Source organism: Saccopteryx leptura, chromosome 2 (assembly GCF_036850995.1).
Source record: "Saccopteryx leptura isolate mSacLep1 chromosome 2, mSacLep1_pri_phased_curated, whole genome shotgun sequence".
NCBI lineage: Eukaryota > Metazoa > Chordata > Mammalia > Chiroptera > Emballonuridae > Saccopteryx > Saccopteryx leptura.
The window spans coordinates 134,413,536-134,435,946 of NC_089504.1; the positions used below are offsets into that span (position 1 = coordinate 134,413,536).

At 44.6% G+C, this 22,411-nt stretch overlaps 1 protein-coding gene across 1 annotated transcript; it reads left to right on the plus strand.

The window, feature by feature from the left end:
* Window positions 1-236: 236 nt before the first annotated feature.
* KLHL42 (kelch like family member 42) lies at window positions 237-22,303 on the plus strand. The gene is made up of 3 exons (XM_066368873.1): window positions 237-1,242; window positions 12,509-12,702; window positions 17,601-22,303. Exons 1-3 carry the CDS (start codon window positions 371-373, stop codon window positions 18,050-18,052), a joined length of 1,518 nt encoding a protein of 505 aa, XP_066224970.1. The 5' UTR covers window positions 237-370; the 3' UTR covers window positions 18,053-22,303.
* Window positions 22,304-22,411: the final 108 nt, after the last annotated feature.

Below are 22,411 nucleotides of genomic sequence, written 5' to 3' on the forward strand. Positions count from 1 at the left end.
GGAGGAGGCTGCGGGCGGGGGTGGGGATCCCCTCCCGGCGGACGCGGCCCCGGACGACCCGCGCGAGCACGGCGGCCGCCTCCCGCCCGGCGCGCGCCAGCCGGCCCTTTTTTGGTGCTGAGCGGGAGCAGCGGGCAGCGTCGCCGCCGCGGCGGAGCGAGACTGAGCCGCCCCGGGACCGGCCGCGCCGCCGGGACCCAGGCAGGCAGGCCGGGCGGGCGCGGGCGCGGGCGGCAAAGGCGGCCCCTCCGCCCCGTCTCCTCCTCCGACGCCGGCCCGGCGGCGCCCAACCCGGAACCCGGCGAGCGCGGGCGGGGGGAGCGAGCGCGCAGAGCTGGCGGGCCCCCCGGCGGCCCCCGGGCCCCCAGCCATGTCGGCGGAGGAGATGGTGCAGATCCGCCTGGAGGACCGCTGCTACCCGGTGAGCAAGAGGAAGCTCATCGAGCAGAGCGACTACTTCCGCGCCCTCTACCGCTCCGGCATGCGCGAAGCCCTGGGCCAGGAGGCCGGCGGCCCCGAGGTGCAGCAGCTGCGCGGCCTCAGCGCCCCGGGCCTGCGCCTGGTGCTGGACTTCATCAACGCCGGCGGGGCCCGCGAGGGCTGGCTGCTGGGCCCGCGGGGACAGACGGGCGGGGGCGCGGCCGAGGAGGAGGAGATGGACGAGGCGAGCCTGCTGTCCGAGCTGGTGGAAGCGGCCTCCTTCCTGCAGGTCACGTCCCTGCTGCAGCTGCTGCTGTCCCAGGTGCGGCTCACCAACTGCCTGGAGCTGTACCGCCTCGCGCAGGTGTACGGGCTGCCCGACCTGCAGGAGGCCTGCCTGCGCTTCATGGTGGTCCACTTCCACGAGGTGCTGTGCAAGCCCCAGTTCCACCTCCTGGGGTCTCCTGCTCAAGCCCCAGGGGACGTCAGTCTGAAGCAGAGGCTGAAGGAGGCCCGGATGACTGGCACTCCTGTCCTCGTGGCCCTGGGGGATTTCTTGGGGGGACCCTTGGCCCCTCACCCCTACCAGGGGGAACCCCCGTCCATGCTCAGGTACGAGGAGATGACTGAACGTTGGTTCCCGCTGGCCAACAACCTTCCCCCCGATCTGGTGAATGTCAGGGGTTACGGGTCTGCCATCCTGGACAACTACCTATTCATAGTGGGCGGGTACAGGATCACTAGCCAGGAGATCTCCGCTGCGCATTCCTACAACCCCAGCACCAACGAGTGGCTGCAGGTGGCCTCCATGAACCAGAAGAGGTAAGCACCCAGCAGAGCTCCGCTGCTTTCTCATTCATTCACTGTTTATTTATTCATTCCCCTGATATTTACTGAGCAGTAGTAGGTTGTGCTGAGGTGGGAATGACATCTGGGCTGTTGTTGGCTTTGACTCTGGCAAAGTTCCCAATGAACCAAGAACTTTCAAGGAAGAAGAGGCCCCAGTGAAGCCAATAGTTGAGCAGTTTCCTTGCAGGTATTGTGTTTTTAGGCAAATGACTTTCTTTGCCTTTATCCCAGTCGGGGGAGAAATTACAGTGTGTCCGTCAAGTCATGGTGCACTTTTATAAAGTCATGATGCACTTTTGACCGGTCACAGGAAAGCAACAAAAGACGATAGAAATGTGAAATCTGCACCAAATAAAAGGAAAACTCTCCCAGTTTCATACCTATTCAGTGCAGTTTGATGTGGGCTCACGCACAGATTTTTTAGGGCTCCTTAGGTAGCTATCCCATATAGCTTCTACAGACTCGTCACTGACTGATGGCCTACCAGAACGGGGTTTCTCCACCAAACTGCCGGTTTCCTTCAACTGCTTATCCCACCGAGTAATGTTATTATATTCCTATGTGGTGGTGCTTCGTTATAAACGTGCTGATATTCACGTTGCACTTTGGTCACGGATTCAAATTTAGTGAGCCACAGAACACACTGAACTTTCCTCTGTACCGTCCACATCTCGACTGACCGTCCACATCTCGACTGGCATGGTTGTGGGCTGCTCTGCTGTATACACGGTGTTATGTCATCATCTACACATGCACACGTGCTGCCACATCATCCTACAGAAACTGGGAGGGTTTTCCTTTTTATTTGGTGCAGATTTCACATTTCTATCATCTTTTGTTGCTTTCCTGTGACAAGTCAAAAGTGCACCATGACTTTACGGACACACTGTATGTTGTGGTTTCCTAGGATACTTAAAGCTGTTCTTTAATTTTGCTTTTATTTTTAGATTTTTTATTTTTTAGGCTCTGATCCTTAGAATGATGACACATTCTAAGTAACCTGTAACACTGACTTTGGGAGATTTTTTTTGTTGTTAATGAATTTGAAGCCTTCCTCACTGGGGCAGCACGCACTCTGTGATTGGGAGATAACCATTAGGACTGTACTAATCTGACCTGCATGGGGTTGCCTTTCTTACTGCTATTCTCGCTTCTGCATCTCACTTCCTCCCCAGGTAGTCATCGTTACTGATGCAAAACTTGAGCCTGGAAGTGGTCACTTATGGTAGTACATCCACCCATTCTAACCTTCTCCTTTCCCGTTCTGCAAAGCCCTCCTCCCAGCATGACCTTGGGTGACTTGAATAAAGGAAGAGAAAAGGAGGAGTTGGGTGGGGGCATGGGTAGAGAAAGGAGTCAGGAAAGGAATAGGAAAACAAGAGCAAAGCAGATACAGGAAGAGGCAGTAGGAAATAAAGATGGTAGGGCCCCAGGTGGCCTAGAGCCATTCCTAAATAGGGAGAAGAATCAGTGTTACCCAAGAAAGGACAAGAATACTGTTTCCTCTGGTCCATCTGTTTCTAGCCCCACCATGCTTCCTGCCCTGAAGTACAGAGCAGGGAGCTGGGGAATTCACTGGCCGTCAAAGAAAATCTTAAATGGAATGGGGGAGGCATCATACATATTTACTTCACTGAGGAGCACCCCAGGCCAGGGCGAAACACTAGCTTGCTTTCTGCTATAATCTAAAATTTATTTTGGTGTTTCTTTTTCTGATGGTTAAAAATAATACATAGTTATTCTAGAAAACTAGAAAATGGAAAAGAATAAAGAAGCAGAAAGATTATCACTGCTGTTCCTGCTTCCCAGAGGCAATAACCATCTACAGGTTAGCGTATCTTCTTCCAGCACCTGTTTAGTGCATTATTTCTACTGCTGAGATAATAGTGTATTTAAATTTTGTATCAGAAGTGTTATTTTTATCAAATTCTAGGAGCTTTATTTGAAGCAACAAAGAAACATTCAATGGTTATGAGTGGTGCTCAGATTAGGGTTAAAGATCTCAGCAGGTGGTCTTTCACCTCTATATAGGTGTCTCCAGATGTATCAGCTGGTGCTCTATGTGCCTCCCCGAGCTCCACAACTGTCACACAATACCTCATCAAATTCTTTCTTGACAAATCCTTAGTAATCCTTTTTTTTTTTTTGGAATACTCTTTCTGTCCTTTTTGGAAAAAAAACATATTCACATAATCCCTGAATACATGCTTAGAAAAATTGCAAATGACATGAAAAACTGTAGTGTAAAAAATGTTATATACATACTTATGTTAAATTATAAATGTTTATATAAATATAAATATGTTGATAGTGTTTAACAGGGAAAATGAATATGATATACATATGGGGGTGTGTATGTAATTTATACATGTATGTATATTTTTTATTTTTTCATTTTTTCATTGTATTTTTCTGAAGTGAGAAGCTGGGAGGCAGAGACAGAATCCCATATGCATCCGACCAGGATCCACCCAGCAAGCCCACAAGGGGCAATGCTCTACCCATCTGGGGCGTTGCTCCATTGCAACCGGAGCCATTCTAGTGCCTGAGACGGAAGTCATGGAGCCATCCTCAGCGCCCAGGGCCAGTTTTGCTCTAATGGAGCCTTGGCTGCGGGAGGGGAAGAGAGAGAGAGAAAGGAGAGGAGGAAAGGTGGAGAAGCAGATGGGCACTTCTCCTGTGTATCTTGGCCGGGAATCGAACCCAGGACATCCACACACTGGGCTGATGCTCTACCACTGAGCCAACTTGCCAGGGCTTGTAACTTATACATGTATATTTTAACTCAGATTGATTAAGTATGCTGATTATTATAGCACTTTATGATAGTTCCACTCAACATTACTGTATCTGACAGTTTTTTCTGTATCAACAAACATAAACTTACTTCACTCTTGTTAATAGCCATGTAGTATTCCAGCCCATGGATGTACCATAATTTAATTAATTAGCTTTTCTTTTATCCATGAGCATTTTTAAAAAAGATTTTATTGATTTTTTTTTAGAGAGAGAGAGAGAGAACCATTAATTCATAGTTGCTTTACTTGAGTTGTTCATTGTTTACTTCTTATATGTTCCTTGACCAGGCAAGACCAGGGTTTCAAACCAGCTACTTTAGTGTTCCAGGTCAATGTTCTATCCACTGCACCACCACAGGTCGGCTATTCTTGAGCATTGAGATTGCTTCCACTTATCATTGTAAACAATACTATATTGAACATCTTGGTATATGTGTGCATACCTTACCTGATATATATGAGTTCTTTGTGGCAAATTCCTGGGATCCCTGGATAGGTGACTGGTGTGAATGTCTCCCATAAGAGATTATTCTTTTCATATGATAATCAGCCACTTGTATACTTTTGTAAGTGGTCTTTGCCAAGTTCTAAAAAATTGGCTTATCTTTTTCATATTTTATGTTATATTTAAGTAGCTAGACATTACTTTCTTGTCTGTTAAGTAATGTTACATATGTTTTCCTTTGCCTTTATTTTATCATAAGGCTCAAAAATGCCTAACCCGGGATGAGGGACATAAAGTCAGTGAGTAGAAGGTGGGAGTTGTGATGAACCAGAGAGCTATTACCCCACCACAGGGGGTCTCTACCTCTCAGTCAAAGCTAGTTATTGCCAAGTGGAAGTGAGAAATGGTGTTACCAGACAACTAGATATCCTGTTGTTGTTTTTTTTTTTTTATTTTAACATTTATTTTTTATTGATTTTTAGTGAGAGAGGAAGGGAGAGAGAGAGAGAGAGAGAGAGGAACATTAATCTGTTCTTGTATGTGCCTGCCCTAACCAGGGATTGAACCGGCAACCTCTGTGCTTCGGGATGATGATGGGTTAGGCTAACCAACCGAGCTATCTGGCCAGGACCAATATCCTGATTTTTAAAATGTTAGCAGCTTACTCCATTTAAAAAACAAACCAACAAAAAAGAAGAAAAACTTTGCAGACCCAATGAAATGAGGCCAGCACTAGCCTGTGACGCTCCAATTTTGAACTTCAGTTTCATATGAAGATATTTAAAATTTTTTTGTGGTCAGATTTGTGTTTTGTTCTGTGGGCTTGTTATCTCGCAAAAGAAAGTATTCTATAAGCTGAGAATATATAACTACTCATCTGTCTCATTATCTTGTTTGTAATTTTGCATTTTTACATTTGGATCTGAATCTGCTTGGGATTTTTCACTTAAGGTTTAGTGTGAGGTCATTACAGGTTTTGTGAATGTCCCAAGAGCCTCAATCCTTTTCACTGTGTTTTGAAAAACTAGTCATCATGCTCATTTTCCTGTTTTCAAATTGGCAGATTGGCTCTTCTTGCATCAATAACACATTTTAAAGTTATGGTAGCTTGGAAATCTATGGGTTGAGCAAAAGAAGGTTTATAGATGTGAGTGATGTTCTTTTAAGTTAATAAAGCTAGTGTAATAATCATAACCTGCATGTCTTTTGCCATACAAACAACTGTAAATTGATTGACTTTTGCCCACCCATATTGTATTTATTGTCTGGTAGAACAGAGGACCTTTTATTATTATTATTATTATTATTATTATTTAAATTCTCTTGGCTTTTTTGCACATTTTCTTCACATAAACTTTAGAATCAGCTTGCCAAGTCCTGTTGGGATTTTGATTAGGTTTACATAGTACTGATAAGTTAGTTTGGAAGAGGAACCTGTGACCTTGACTCGCCAGGACGATGCTTTAGCCACAGTCACCCAGCTGGGGCGTTTGCACCCTTCTTTCTCTCCCTCATCCTTTGATTCAGATCTAACATACTCAAAACCAGCAGTCCCTTCCTGAACCCTTAATTTTGTGTTTAAACTCTGTGCTTCTCTAGCAAACTCCCACTTTGAATTGCAAGTTTTTGTTTACATTTGTCTCTCTCCCTTCCAGTGGGTCCAATTACTTATTCAATGCTTATGTAGGCCTACTGCCAAGATAGTAGATGTTTGCAATGCATGGTTTGTTGAGTTGTGGCATATATTTTTATGTTACTGTTATAAAATCCAATGTGTAATTTTATATTCTTTTTTTTAGCCCGTGAGAGAGGCAGAGACACACAGGAAGGGAGAGAGATAAGAAGCATCAACTCATAGTTGCAGCACTTTAGCTGTTCATTGATTGCTTTCTCATACGTGCCTTGACTGGGGTCTCCAGCTGAGCCAGTGACCCCTTGCTCAAGCCAGTGACCTTGGTCTTTAAGCCAGCAACCTTTGCGCTCAAGCCAGTGACCATGGGGTCATGTCTATGATCCCACACTGAACCTGGCAATCCCACACTCAAGCTGGTGAGCCTGTGCTTAAGCCTGAGACCTCAGAGTTTCGAACCTGGGTCCTCAGTGTCCCAGTCTGACGCCCTATCTATTGTGCCATCACTTGGCCAGGCTAATTTTATATTCATTTAAAATGTAACATAGTGAACATTTTAATCCTATAACAGCCATTGTAGTTATTTAGAATAGCTGAAAAATAATATATACTGTTTAAGTGAACATTTAGTCTGTGCTAGTTACTGTTCCTACTACAGGTATTTTGCATGTATGATCTCACTTATTCTTCACAAGGACTATATTAGGCAGATTTTTTTACAGAGACAGAAACCGAGGCACAGAAAGTTAAGTAGATTACTCAAGGAAGGTTTGTACCTAGTAACCAAAATTTAAATATTTATTGAATATGCATAACTATATAGATTATTTACAAGTTATGGCTTATAGACTGGCAGTGACCGTCTTCATGCAGATTTAAACATTTTCCTTTTAAAAATTATTTTCTTCCAAGAAATGGAGCGCGGACATTTTATGGTCCTGTGCTGCTTCTCGAGATTGTATCATGTGTGCCTCAGCTTCACCACAGCCAAATGTCCGGCCTTTTTCTTGTCACCATTGGATAAACAACAAAGATGACATGGTTCTTGCCCACAAGAGTTTATAATTGAGTTTACATGATGAGACAAGTAAGAGTGAAGCCCAGTGGTTTCCAGTGAATGCATCCGACACGGGTTCCAGAACCCTGGAGGAGACTTAGACCCTGCGTGAAAACGGCAGGTTTTCCACAGCGTTTCACATCCACTTTGATTCACTGCTTTCGGGGCGTGTCTGTTCTGTTTACTTTGACAACAGGGTCAGATGCAGAGCAGCCTGCTTTCCCCAGGCACTGAACAGTGCCGTGATCCCAGAATCTTAATTAACAAGGGATAGGCAAGAGCCCTAGGATTACAGGATTTTATGAAGCCCTTTCCGCCCTGGAGATCATGGTGCTCTATGACCAGCACTGGATAAAAAAGACATGGTGAGTGAGGTGCTCGCACACTTGAAAATGGCAGCGAGTACCCATCACTCTTTGAGAAGATGCTTTTGAGTCCAGGTACGCCACACTGCCCAGTGGTCCGAATGTGGATTTGATCTCAGGAGTTGTTGGGACATAACTCTTCCCACGTAAAAGTTTGCGTGCCCATCAAATGGCTTGCTTTCCCTCCTCGCTTGAATTAACGATAACTTGCAGAAACCAGCCATTGTGGCCACCGTCAGTCAGTTCATTAATTTCTCTTTTTAAAGATTTTATTTGTTGGGTTTTTTAGAGCAAGAGAGAGAGAAAGGGGAGAGAGGAGCGGGAAGCTTCAACTCAGAGTTGCTTCCCGTATGTGCCTTGACCAGGCAAGCTTGGGGTTTCAAACCGGTGACCTCAGCACTCCAGGTCAGTGCTTTATCCTCTGCACCACCACAGGTCAAGCTAAGTTCTCTATTTCTAAAGTTGCTTCTAGTCCCTTTTATTGCCCTGCGCTTTTGCTCTGAAATTGGAATGGGGCGTGTCCGCCTGTTCTGGGTGTGAATACCTCGAGGCTGGGAGAGAAGCTGAACAAACGGCCTCCTGGCAGAGATGGCATTAGCTCATCCCATCCTCAGAGCCAGAGTTTGGTATTTTACAGCATTTCTAGAGTCATGGAACCTTCGAGAGACTTTGTGCTCCATGGTTAATGTTGCAGTAGAGCCTAAGAATAGTGTGAAAGAAAGAAAACTATGTGCCTGTTCATTGCCTGCCCCCCATTCCCAGTATAATTTTGGCCAACAGTTTAAATCGCTTTGTACACTGGAGTGTCTCAGAGAAGGTGGTAGGTGGAAACCGTGACTGTTTCCTAACCTCTCTCCTTCAGGGTTCCCTGGGGAAGTTAGTACATCAGGAAGTGGCAGAAAGTAGGTGGCTGGAGGGGAAAGAGGAGACCAGAGGTCTTCAGTGTCAGAGACTGTACACTCCTCTCCTCTTCTGAGCGAGGGAGAAAGGATCTTGTCATTTCACTCGATATTCACTGGAATGAAACGAACTTTTCTGTGGAGCAGTTCATAGCAATGGGATGCATGCCCTGAGCGCATACTCTGGGCAGCTTATTATGGTCACTACTTTAGGTCTCATTTCCTATTTCATGCTCGTAGCATCTCTGTGAGGTAAGTATTATTATTACCCTCATTTCTCCAAAGGGGAAACTGAGGCTCAGTGAGTTTAATTAACTCGCATTTACATACAGGGCCAGCACGCTGTGCTGCTCAGGCCTCTGCGCCACCCTGCCTCCCCGCGGCGGCTCAGGCCTCTGCGCCACCCTGCCTCCCCGCGGCGGCTCAGGCCTCTGCGCCACCCTGCCTCCCCGCGGCGGCTCAGGCCCCTGCGCCACCCTGCCTCCCCGCGGCGGCTCAGGCCCCTGCGCCACCCTGCCTCCCCGCGGCGGCTCAGGCCCCTGCGCCACCCTGCCTCCCCGCGGCGGCTCAGGCCCCTGCGCCACCCTGCCTCCCCGCGGCGGCTCAGGCCCCTGCGCCACCCTGCCTCCCCGCGGCGGCTCAGGCCTCTGCGCCACCCTGCCTCCCCGCCTCCCCGCGGCGGCTCAGACCTCTGTGCTACCCGGCTTCCCTACAGTGTGTGCAGCTTTGTTAGTTACTGATATTTGTATACTGGTGTTTACCATGATTTATGTTACTTAGCTTTTAAGGATTTAGAGAGCTTTTTGTTTCTTCTGAGTAAAGTAGAAATTAAGTCATCTAGCTTTTCTCGCTTTCATTTCAGTTTACTATAAGTAAGCTATAACAAATTATCTGGCTTTAAAAATTCTTTCTGCCTCCTGAATATATTATGTCAGGAATCAATATTAAGAAAAACACTGCAGAGATCATAATTTTAAAAATAATTGATAGCTTGAATTCATACCTTTATTGTTCAGGAAATGAAGAGTGGAATAGTTATTTTCAGAAAGTTGGAAATGAGGCGGTAAACGACAAGAATTTATGGATGAGAGAGCACTTTGTACAGAATAGAATCTCAGAGTACAGTATGGCCAGTCACAGTTGCAGTTGACAAATGAGAAACTGATCCTCCTGAAGTTGAGAAACTTAGGCTTATGACAGACGTGCAGAGAAGCATTCCCTCAAAGTGACCTGCTCTTGCATGTGTTACTCTTTTCAACTCTTACTATGTATGATACTGTGTGTGCTCTTCTCATACCTACTTCATGGGGGGGGGGGCACTGAGGCTCAGAACAGCTGAGATTCAGTGACTTGTCCAAGGTCATACAGCTGTCAAAACAGTGGAACCGAGATTTCCCCGCACAAGCCTGGGCTCATCATCCTTAGCAGGGCTCTTCATTAAGTGGTCTGTTTTTGGGTGGCAATTTCATCTCAGAACAAATTCAGTGTTGAAAAATGTTTCCTTTCTCTTCAAGTGAATTCAAGCATGTTGGGGTCAGGAGAGATGGAGTTTACTTTTAACTGCCTATTCATTCTGCTTCAAAGAGAAGCCCCTTATGTGTTTGCTCAGGACAAATGATTATGCTGGATGAATGCTACAAACTGTTTTAATCCGACAAAATTTATTATCTGTGTACCTATGGGGAGCAAAAACAAATTGTGGGCTGGTGAAATTTAGTGCTTATTTACCAGCTTTATTTCCTTTGATCCCCCAAATTTGCACACATAGAGAGGGCATCATGGTCAGATGTTAAGGACCATTGGCAGTAGGAAAGGTAAGCAACATGAACCAGAGACCCCCCAGGAACTGCCACCTCTGTGAGGTCTGTGGGCGTGAAAAATTGAATGGCTGGCTGGGTTTAATGGGCAATATGAGCTTCTTGATGAAGAGTACTCTATTCACACTCTGATTTGAAAAACAAAAACTAAACTAAAGTTTACTTAAGTATGAACAGTACAAGCACCTTTAAAAATCTTAATTTTTTTAGTAGGTAGCTATCACTCACGTATGTTCTGAATCATGAATGTGTCAGTGTTTATTAAAACCTTTTGGGAGACCAGGCCTGCTGTTTCTTAGTCTAGCCTTGTTACAGACTTTCTTCACATGTAGACTATTCCCATTCGTTTTTCAGATATTGTTCCTTCTGAAGAAATCATTGTGTTGGCATTAGATGTGGCCTCTAAATTCACCTGGTCTGGCCTCTTTATTTCATATACTAGAAAATGGAGAAATTATAGTGTTCGTATGTTATCTCTGTGTAGTACTTCCTGTTCCCTCTCGCTGTCTCGAGCGCCCTGTGCTGTGTATTAGCCCCATTAGAGATGAGGGAGTTCAGTGCTTGGGCGCGCGTCAGTTAGCTGGTTACCAGTGAGCTGGGACTCCAACCTGGGCGTCGTGACTTGGGCCTCAGGTCTTTCTGTTGCATTGTGCTGCTGCTCATACTGTTGTAAACTTGGGACTGTTGCACATAACACGGTAGACTGACCCAGCACTTCCAAACCTTCATCCTTCCTGGCCTTCAGGGGCTTCATTAATCCCTGTGTGCTACAGTGAAATGAATTGTGTCTCATCAATTCAAAAGTTACAAGAGTTTTATTTAGTGTCGGAAGCCTAGGAACAGTGTTTTTTTGTTTGTTTGTTTGTTTTTTTAATTTATTAAATTTAATGCAGTGACATTGATAAATCAGGGTACATATGTTGAGAGAAAACATCTCTAGATTATTTTGACATTTGATTGTGCTGTATACCCCTCCCCCAAAGTTAAATTGTCTTCTGTCACCTTCTATCTGGTTTTCTTTGTGCCCCTCCCCTCCCCCAACCCCTGTCTCCTTCTTCACCCCATCCCCCCTCCCCCCACTCCCCACCCCTGTTGCCATCACATTCTTGTTCATGTCTCTGAGTCTCATTTTTATGTCCCTTCTATGTATGGATTCATATAGTTCTTAGTTTTTTTTCTGATTTACTTATTTCACTCAGTATAATGTTATCAAGGTCCATCCATGTTATTGTAAATGATCCGATGTCATCATTTCTTATGGCTGAGTAGTATTCCATAGTATATATGTACCAAAGCTTTTTGACCCAGCTATCCCACTTTTAGGAATATACCCCAAGGATACCATAGAACGCCTCCAAAAGGAGAAATGCACCCCCATGTTTGTGGCAGCATTGTTCACAATAGCGAAGATCTGGAAACAGCCCAAGTGTCCGTCAGAGGACGAGTGGATTAAAAAGCTTAGGAGCAGTGTTTAATTCCATTACTGAACATGGGACTTGAAATCAGAGTATTTCTCTTCTCAAAAATTATTTAATATTATGATAGGTGAGCACTTCTTGATTGAAGTATTTGTTGAGTTAACATGTAAATGCCCTAAGAATGCTGGATTGGAATAATTTTAATCATTTCAGTGCTTACCTCCCCACCTTACCTGTCAGGAAGCACCATATAAGATGGCCTCCTATGGAGGACGGAGGCACAGTGATCTCCTTGGGTGTGCTCTTGGTCATGGGGTCTTTGAACCTCCCTTTAGCAACCAAAATTTGCATGTGCTGTCTGTGTAAGCAGTGCAGGTGTGTACCTAGGGCGGAGCACCCACAGTGAGGAACAATGAGATAAGCATTTGAATAGAGAGACCAGGGGACGGGGCGGGTGCTTTTCCCCCGTACCACTTGGTCTTGCTCCTGAAAAGAAAGTATTGAGTTGCAAAGTGTCTTTGGCTCTGGTGTAAGGCAAAGCAAGTTCGGGTCTTGTTAAATTGAATTGCTTATCTCCAGTTGCTAAAGTTTAGAGGATACACCATTCTTGTGGACTTTGGGGGATGAGAGTGAAATCTGAGATGCCATTTGGTCATTCCTCTGTCCCCAGGCAGAATGGCACCCAACTCGGAGAGTGAGTTTTCTTGAGCTATCCAATAGCTTCCATACTCTTTAGCAGCCCATGCCATTGTCGTATTTGTCACTGATCAAAAGAACTGACTTTGTGGACCCTTGTGTTCTGTCTTTCAGGTCTAACTTCAAACTTGTGGCTGTTAATTCAAAACTGTATGCCATCGGTGGGCAGGCCGTTTCTAACGTTGAATGTTACAATCCTGAGCAGGATGCGTGGAATTTTGTGGCACCCTTACCAAATCCTCTGGCTGAGTTCTCTGCATGTGAATGTAAGGGGAAAATTTATGTCATTGGAGGATATACGACCAGAGGTAAGTGGTCCTCTTATATGTCAGCTTTGGCAGCCTGGGGCAGGGCGGGGGAAGGGGCAGAAAAAACACTCCAGTGTACACAAGTGTGACTTTGTGCATCACATACTGTATATTTACACATCTGGAAGGATGTGCATCCTGTATGATGGGTGGTTTGGACAGGAGGGGCCTTTGATGCCTTTGGGTGAACTTGAGAATTGAGGGGGTGGGGAGAGCTGTGAAGGAGGCATGTACTTCTCTGCTCCAGAAAAAGCCAGCCATATAGTCTGTCATCTTATGATGGGGCTGGATAATTCCCACCCTTTTCCCAAACACAGTGAGTCCCCCTATCTACAAGTGTGGGATATATTGCCAGGCATCCTTGTAGAATTTTGCTTTCATCATCTCCCTTGAGCACAAGCATGAGCCATAGATCCCGGAAGCTCAGCTCTAGGCTTTTGTTCACCATAGGAGGAGCAAGAACACGAGATGAGAAGAATCTTTTCTGACCAGTGGTGGGAGGTGGCTGTGCTGTTTATTAAACTGTGCAGTATGTTTTTCATTTTTGGCGGGCATTTTATAGTTAATGTGGAAAGAAAAAGGGTAATGTCTAGAACAGCGGTTCTCAACCTGTGGGTCGTGAACCTGGCAGGGGTCGAATGACCAAAACACAGGGGTCGCCTAAAGCCATTGGAAATTAGGCGACCCCTGTGTTTTGGTCATTTGACCCCCGCCGGGGTCGCGACCCACAGGTTGAGAACCGCTAGTCTAGAACCTAAGTAAGAGGAATAACTAGAGCCTTAGGACATTTCGCCACAGTGAGGTAGTGAAGTTATTACTGTATTGGACAGAAAGAAATAACCTGTTGCTCCTCTGTGGTACGACATGGGCAGGACGGAGCTCTCCAGCCCCGGCTGGTAACCAGCATGGAGCAGTTGTGGCCCCATTCAGTTGTATGCTGCCGTATGTAACTTTGTAAAGGACAGAAATCCACATGCTAATATAAGTGTAGGTGACAAATTCTTTTCACCATAACCAAAGGTGTCTTGTTTGAGGATTTATGTTAGAGGAAGAAGTTGAATATAAGGTGTTTTATGAACATCTGATTTACTCTCTGTGTGTGTGTGTGTGTACACGCGCGCGCAAAGGATTTTGATTACTTTTTAGAGTGAGCCTCTAACCCAGTGGTAGTCAACCTGGTCCCTACCGCCCACTAGTGGGCGTTTCAGCTTTCATGGTGGGTGGTAGCGGAGCAACCAAAGTATAAATAAAAAGATAGATTTAACTATAGTAAGTTGTTTTATAAAGATTTATTCTGCCAAACTTAGCAAAAATCTGACATAAAGTACTTGGTAAGTAATTATTATTATATGCTTTAACTTGCTGTAACTCTGCTTTATAAATTTTATAAAGTAAAGCTACTTCCATACTTTATAAATCACCATTACTATGGAATGGGTGGGCAGTTAGAAAATGTTACTACTAACAGAGATACAAAAGTGGGTGGTAGGTATAAAAAGGTTGACTACCCCTGCTCTAAACAGTTGATTTGGTGGGGAGGATAGTGGGTGCTGTTTTAGTTTCCCCTGGGCTGACTTAACCAATGACCACACATTTGTAGCCTAAAGCCACAGAAATGTGTGTTCCCTGCTAGTGCTAGAGACCCAAAGTCCTAAGGCAAGGTGTCTGCAGGGTCTTGCCCCCTTGTCAGGCTTGAGGGGAGAGCCCTTTCTTGCCTCTTCCCGCTGTGGTGGGCCCAGGTGTTCCTTGACTAGTGGCTGCATACTGCCCATCTCTTTGTCTTCACGCCTTCTCTGTGTGTCTGTGTCTTTTCTGTCTCTTACAAGGGCACACTTCTCATTGGATTGAGAGCCCACCTGGGTAACCCAGGATGATCTGCAAAGACCTTTTCTACAAGGTCACACTCGAAGGTTCTGGGGGTTAGAAGGTAGACATAGCTTTTTTAGGCCCCCCCTTCAACTCGCCACCAGTAGCATGTTTGCGCATTTAAGAAGAGGCAGTGACAAGGCGGCATCCGTGGGGACCAGTGAGCTTTATTTTTTCACCCAAGTTTTCATCACCCATGAAGCTGTGCCTATGTCCCTCGCCAGTGACTGTCCACTGGAGATAATTACCAGCTTTTCTTTTATAAATAATTGAAAAGAAAACAAAACAAACCTAGCACTCAATTCTCTTATCTTCAACATTGATGTTCAGGTTATAGTGGTCAACTTTATACGCGTGTAAGCAAACCATGGCCTCCAGGGGATTCCTGGGTGGGCATACGTGCCCCTGTGTGTATGTGTGTCTTTTCTCCTAGGACACCAATACAGTTACTCACCTGCGAACATTTCTAAGAGCTCTGGTTCCTCCCTAGATTTTGTGACACAGCATGCACCCAGGGCTCACCTGCACCCACGTATCCCTGGACTTCTCTCCTGGGAGGGCTGTGCAGCTCTGACAGGCAGCTTGTCACCCAGAGTCCTCCGCTGGCAGGTGTCCTAGTGTTTCCATGACCCAGGCTGAGTAAACATTCTTTAGATTTGACTTGGAAAACCCTTGCTTGTGTCTTTCCTAGTTTCAAAAGCCATTACTAATGTGCCTTTCTCACTTGGGCCACCCACGGTGATTGCTGTCCCAGTTCCTTCAAGCCAGATCCCCATAATGGGATGGCTAGGTGCTGTGGGCGGACGGGTGTTTGTGTAAGCATTGGAAACGAGTTTTCTGAGATGAGCGGGCCGGACAGTTACTTGTCCTCTGAAGGCCCCCTTCTCCTTCACTTAGGTTCTCCCTAGTATTTCCTAAAAGTGCTTTTGTACTTAAAATTGTCATGAAAAATAATTCAGGACTTACAATTGGATTCTTAGCCTGCTGACTTCTTAAGTTAGGTGCGACTTTTTAAAATTTAGTAAGTTATCTTTCATGATTTTTATGATAGTTATTTGGTCATTATAATTCTTTGGCAGACGCCGAAGAATTTCTTAAAAATTCGATTGAAAGTAGTTGTAGCCATGAAAGGGAAGAAGGGAAATTTGTTAAACTTCAGAATCAACTCTAAATGTAAAAGCGGGAAAGATCATTCCTCCAACTCAGACCACCTCGTCCTGGTCTGAGCCCCTGTTGAGTGAGGAGGGAAAACGATTACAGAGGACCTGGAAAGACCTTCAGGCCTGGACCTGTGGAAGAGGAAGCTGCCCAAGAATAAGTCCTTTATTCCTGCGGTGGGAAGCCAGGTTACTAAGGAGCACTTTTTTGATAGATTGGCAACCCACACCCTTGGGCTTCCTCCTAGATGAGCTTTATCACAACAGCTACAATAAAAAGAAGAACAGGGAGGTGTTAGTGTGGGTGGAAAGCAGGAGGACAGTTTCCTGCAGCTGTTAACAGTTCTGAAATGTCTACGGGGTGGGGGCATGGGCACACACAGGGCTGGTCTCCTTTCCGTTCCCTCTGTGCCCCTTTCCGAGGCGCCTGTCTCGTGCCAGCCGTGATGGTCCAGCTCTTCGGTCCTTGCTCGCTGTTGGCGGGTCCTCTGTCGCAGGAACAGTGCCATGCCAGCTTCTGCGGCTCTCAGAATGCTGAACACTTCAGTTGTGTGTACAGTCCGTTCCCAAGCTGAGCTGTCTCTTATTCTGATAGATTTTGTTGTTTTTTTAAAAACCAACAAGCAGTGGCCCTGGCTTGTTGGCTCAGTCGGTTAAAGCGTCATCCCGAAACAACAAGGTCGTGTGTTCGATCCCCAGTCAGGGCACACACAGAAAGCAACCAATGAATGCATGACTGAGTGGAACAACAAATTAGTGCTTCCCTTCCTCCTCCCCTCTCTCTCCCTTCCTCTCTCTGTCTCTCTCTAAAAAAAAAAAATCAATCAATATATTAAGCCCTGGCTGGATAGATCGGCTGGTTGGAGCATCGTCAGGAAGTGCAGAGGTTGCTGGTTCAGTTCCCGCTCAGGCACATACAGGAGCAGCTCGATGGTCCTGTGTCCCCGTTTCTCCCTGCATCTCTCTTGAAACAAAACAAAATAAAAAAACCCAAAACAGACAACCACAAACAAAAAGTTCATTCTTTCTGATAACTCAGTGTTTTCCCCCTGGTGAGGCTATAATAATCTATATATTCTTTCCTATAGGAGAAAGAAAAAATTTTTTTTTAAATATTTTAAATTTCACAAGCATTTTTTAAAAAAAGAGTAGGCATTATTTTCCCTTAAAATAGCTAATAATTCAAAATAATGTCAGAGGAAGCAGTTCTTTCTCTACTATCTGATTTTATCCACACTGTCAAGCTCTCCTGTGAAACAGACCAACAAGAGGGAAGGGCCTTTGTTAGTGTGTCTCTGGTGTGACAACTGGGAATCAGAATTGCCAAGCGATTCTGTGGCTTGCAGGCCAGAGGTGAGACTTGCCTTTCTCCTGACTTGTGGCTTTGTGTCCTTTACCTTTGACAGCCCCTGAGAACCCTGCCTGGCTCACTTGTTTTGTCTGGTCCAGGCCATTGTCAAGAACAGATCCTCTTGGGGTTCAGCCTGTTGTCTGCACTGAGTAGTCAGTAGTCTGTAGGTATTGATGACATTTTTGAGGCTCTGATTCTTTTTACGTTGACTGGCCTGGTGGTTTCAAAAGGTATAAGGGTGCCAAGGAGGAGGGGATGTGCCCGGATCTCACCTGCTGGCCTCGTGATTCTGAGAGCCTCCCCAGAAGGAGCATGCATGAACGGGAAGTGGGTGGGGACGAGTCCAGACAGCTCTCCTCCCAGCCATTTCCAAAACTGTTTTCCCAACCTCTGCTTTTCTGAAATAGTTTTGCCTCTGCGTACCAGGTTATTCGGGGGAGATAAGCGTTGGCACACTGACTCCCCGGGCCGTCAGTGGGGTGGCTCAGGGCCGTGGCATCATTTGGCTTCTTTTCTTGTTTCAGACCGGAACATGAACATTTTGCAGTACTGTCCCTCCTCTGACATCTGGACACTCTTTGAAACGTGTGACGTCCACATTCGCAAACAGCAGATGGTGTCTGTCGAAGAAACAATCTATATCGTGGGGGGGTGTCTCCATGAACTGGGACCCAACCGGAGGAGCAGCCAGAGCGAGGACATGCTCACCGTGCAGTCCTACAACACTGTCACCCGGCAGTGGCTCTACCTTAAGGAGAACACGTCCAAATCGGGCCTTAACTTGACTTGCGCCCTTCATAACGATGGCATCTACATCATGAGCAGAGACGTTACCCTATCGACCAGCTTGGAACATCGAGTTTTCCTCAAGTACAACATCTTTTCAGATAGTTGGGAAGCATTTAGGCGTTTTCCAGCCTTTGGACATAACTTGCTGGTTTCCTCTCTTTATCTGCCCAATAAAACAGAAACATGACTGAATTGACTTGGTATTTAAAAGAGACCTGGTTCAAGAAAAAAAAGAAAAAAATATAGTGTCTCATTTCAAGGGAGACTCATTTCTAAAAGGAAAATGTGGGTTAAAGTAAGTCACATATACAACAGCTGTAAATAAGCTTACTTGAACTAATTACTTGAAAACTTGTGGGAGAAGAGACCAACTTTATTATTTTTTTAATTATTGGTTTTTAAAGTATGGGAACAAATCCATGATGATGTTTTCATCCAGATGTGATACCCTTGGTCCAGTGACTGAAACTGATCCTTGCAAAGAAGAGTCCTTGTGTCTGCTTAGTAAAGGGCCAAAGTCAATAATTGGTGTGGACGGTAAAGATCATTTTAAAATCTGTTTTATTTAGGTAACTTGAAACCTTGCTGGTACCTTAAGTGGAAGGTTTTGTTGTTATTAATGTACTTGACATTTATATCAGCACTTACTCTCCCCCAATTATATTCACATATCCTTCCAGTGTGTTTAAAATAGGGTTCTGTGTTCAGATGTTTGACTTGCACACTACCTTTCAGGAAAGGTACAATGATGGAACCCTCCAGGGAAGCCTTGCGAGCAGCCATTCCTTCCCCAAAGTTGCATAAAAACATTCTTGGCTACTTTCCAGTCTTTTTTTTTTTTGCAATTCTGGGTGCTGAGTAAATAGGCAAATAGAATCATTGATTTCATGTATGTGGTGAGTTACAGATTTCTGTGGTCAGATAAGTTGCATTGCTAGGCAGTCTGTATTGTTTAAAAGAGAATATATTATTTAAAAGGTCTTAAATTTTCATTTCGACGGGAAGGGAAGGACATGCCAAATAAGAAAAACAGTTGCTTCGAGCAGTTAGTTTTATTGAATGTATTTGACTCGGTTATTTCTTTTTTTAAGATTGAAAAAACATCTTATTATATTTAGATCAAGCATCTTTCTGATTTAACCTTAGCCTTCTAACTCATGCTTTGCTTTGGAGGGGTGAGGTGGGGATGGCTGCAGAGAGGTGAGGCTCTCACAGGGGTGGAGCGGCATCTGGTGGCATTGCTGAGGTTGGGTAAGGAGTTCTCCCTGCCTTGGTTGTTAAAGCAGATGGAACCCAGTTCAGCAGTTGTTTGTTTTCAGTAAGTCAGTTAACAATAGATAAAAGCTTTGCCAATCATGCATGGGTCAGCCTTTCTTTAAAAACATACACCACACATACGTACAGAAATTTTATTTTGATTGAAAAACACTTTCTGAATTTCTCTGATCTCTTGTAAAGGATCAGTTAAACTATGTGCGGGATTCCATCCTTCTAACATTCCAGTTACAGCGTGCCTCACTTTAAGAAAGTCCCACAGAAAAATAAGAACTGTCACAACAAACTCATGCGTTCCGCAGACACTTACCGCGTGCCTCCAGTATGCATTCACTGCGCACATGCAGCCTAGAGGAGTTGACTACGTCAGCAGTTCTTCAGTTTATCTAAGGGGTCTGTCTCTACAGGGTCTCTTTACAATCATGGCCTCCTAGTATATTTTTAAAAAAGGTCTGATTGTAAAAATTTTATTTGCACAACTTTTCAGGAATACTACTAGTTAAAATGAGGTAAGCCTTTATTGTGGACATGGAGACAGATCTCTGTATCTTGTCACCAACTAATCTTATCAGTACTCTACTTAGAACACTACTTAAGGGTTTCTAAGCCATATCCATTTATTCCTAAATACTTAGCCTTTAAGAAAAAAAAAACTGAGCTGAAATCTTCCTGGGAATGGTTCTTTAATAATAGGTTTATATTAATTTATATTCATTATAGAATGGAATTTCTAGTGACCTATAATTTCATTACATGTATTTAAAAATCTAATTTATTTAGATAGTGTTAATTTCTGTTGCTGCAGAACTTAATTTTTTTTTTAAGGCTTACCCTTGTATATTCAGAAGATTATAGCCAGTTGAATTAGGTCTGGACAAGCAATTAGCTTGTAAATAACTACATTGTATAAAATACAATATTCGTCCTGCCAACAAGTTCTCGTTCCCGATTACATTCTTTGAGTCTGTTTTCCTAATGCGGATAATTAGATTCTTGGACCAAGTGTCAGTGTACTCTGATCCACCAAGCTCTTTTTATAAATCAGGTTTGATGTGTGTGTGTATGTGCATATTTTTCTGTGTGTGTATGTGTACGTGGACATATTACAGTTCCAAGGTATGCAGACTTCCAACAAGGCTTTGTCTCTGCACTGCCAGCAGTGCTTGGGCACGTGGACTGTGCAATGTCCGTAGGTTTGGGACTTCATCCTTCCTGCTGTGCAATCAGCTGTGCTGTCGTTTTAATTTAGTTCTGCTCCCTTGTTGGTGCCAGTGTTACAGTGAGGACTCTCCCTATGATGGAAGCAGAGTTGCTTTGCGAACCTCCCCTCATCCCCCAGGATTTTGCTTTTTGATATTATCTCTCTGTTTTCTTCCTTTCTCTAAATGCTTTATCTTTCCTTTGTAAGATGCTTCAGTGGGGCACTGCCCTCCCACTATGGAGAGGGGGTTATGGGACGCCCCCAGTGGTAGCCATCCTGCCTGAAGCACCCTATCTTACTGAGAATGGTGTGAACCGCAGAGTGAGTTCTGACCGTGGATTGGTGGTGGGGGTTAGTGGTTCTGTCATTCTTTCTGGCTTTCTTTTCAACGCCCTTAGTTTTAGAGGCCTCTCCCTTTAGTGCTCTTTGAAACTTTTTCTGATGAATGTTAAAGAGTTGATTATTTCAACAGTGTTGGTTAAGTCATAACAATGAAGTCCTGAGAAGGTTATGGATACTAGTAAGAAACAAGTAGATTAAGAGTAAGCCTGAATACCAAAGAGTTTAAAGTCTGCCGTTTTTTGTTGTTGTTTTTTGGGAACCAAAATCTCAAGTAATTCCAAATGTCTCAGATATCGGTTAAAGTTGTATTGTGATGGACAAAGCTCTTTCTTTACAAAGAGAGTAATCAAGCACATGCTTACTCTCTTTCAATAAATAATTACTTAGTGAACATCGTGGATGCTGTGTTTTCAAATTTCCAGGTAAAGTTATGACTCTACCTGTTTGGTAGCACAGATAGAGCGAATGGAATGGCCTTGGCCTTCCCTGTCAACCAGTATTCAGTGAGCTGTGACTTAAGGCAGAGTGTCTGAGAGGCAGCAGAGCAAGAAAGGTAATCGGGGTGAGTGAGTGTCAGTGCCTTCCTCCCAGCCAGGGACGGGGCATATGTAATGTCTGCGCCACCATTCTCTCATGGTGGCGTGATGAGCGAGTGGCCCTCCTTTCCGTTCTGTGCCAGGACTTGATCTCAGAACCCATGTCACCCTGCTTCCAGGCATCCGTGACCAGTCTGAAGGGAGATGAAGTTTTTGTCATCCCTGCCTTAGACAGGCGAGTGAATGAATTAGGTGAGTAGATATTATCCAAAATGGCTTGGAAAGCAGTGAGGGGATTTTGCTCAGTTCTCCAATTCCCAGAAATGTTTGCCGCATGTCTGTCACGTGCGGGATAATGCTAAGAACTGGGGGTACAGATAGACATACGCTACCTGACCTTGAAGAGCTTACCACCTTGTAAAAATGTTCACTGTAACTGTAACTAGAGTATCCTTCAGAAATTCCCACTTTCGAGAAACACGCTGGGACTCTCTGGCTTGGCCGCCTCTTCCATTGGGCTCCAATCTGTCCATTTATGATTTACTCACAGTCACGAACCAGCTTTTCTCTAAATTTGAACATCACGTTTTTATTTTTGGATGGTGTGGGCCCCCCCACTACTTTACATAGTCTTCTCTGTGCTTTGTTTTTTCTTTCTTTGAAAAAAAATCTCTCTTCTTTATTTAGAAATGCCTACCTGGGCAGCACAGCTTATGTAGCTGAGGGCTCGGCAGCTTGAGCCGTGGAAATGGAGGCGCAAAGCCAGGGCAGTCAGGACCAGGGGAGAGGCTAGCCGCTTGCCTGTGCATTTATACATATGCCTTTAAAACAAGCCCATAAACATTAATAAATGGTCATTAAGACACGAGTCCTGATTAAAAGTCAGTTCATTTTGCTTTTGTGTTAACAAAGGGCATTTCCCATCCTTATGATTCACTCACATAAGAGTATTTGTCATTTTCTTTTGCTAACTTTGGAACATGATGTAAAATACACACCAGTTGACACATGCTGACTTCCGTACTTGACAGAACCATTTTTATCCATTCCTATAGGAGACAGATGAAATGTAAACGATTGTCAATTTTGAGGTGCAAAAGTGTGCTGAAATTACTTCGGTAGGGTTGGCTGGTGCTTTCTCAAGTGGATGTCAGAGTTTGTTACTAGTGAAGAAAAGAAAATGTAATTTGCA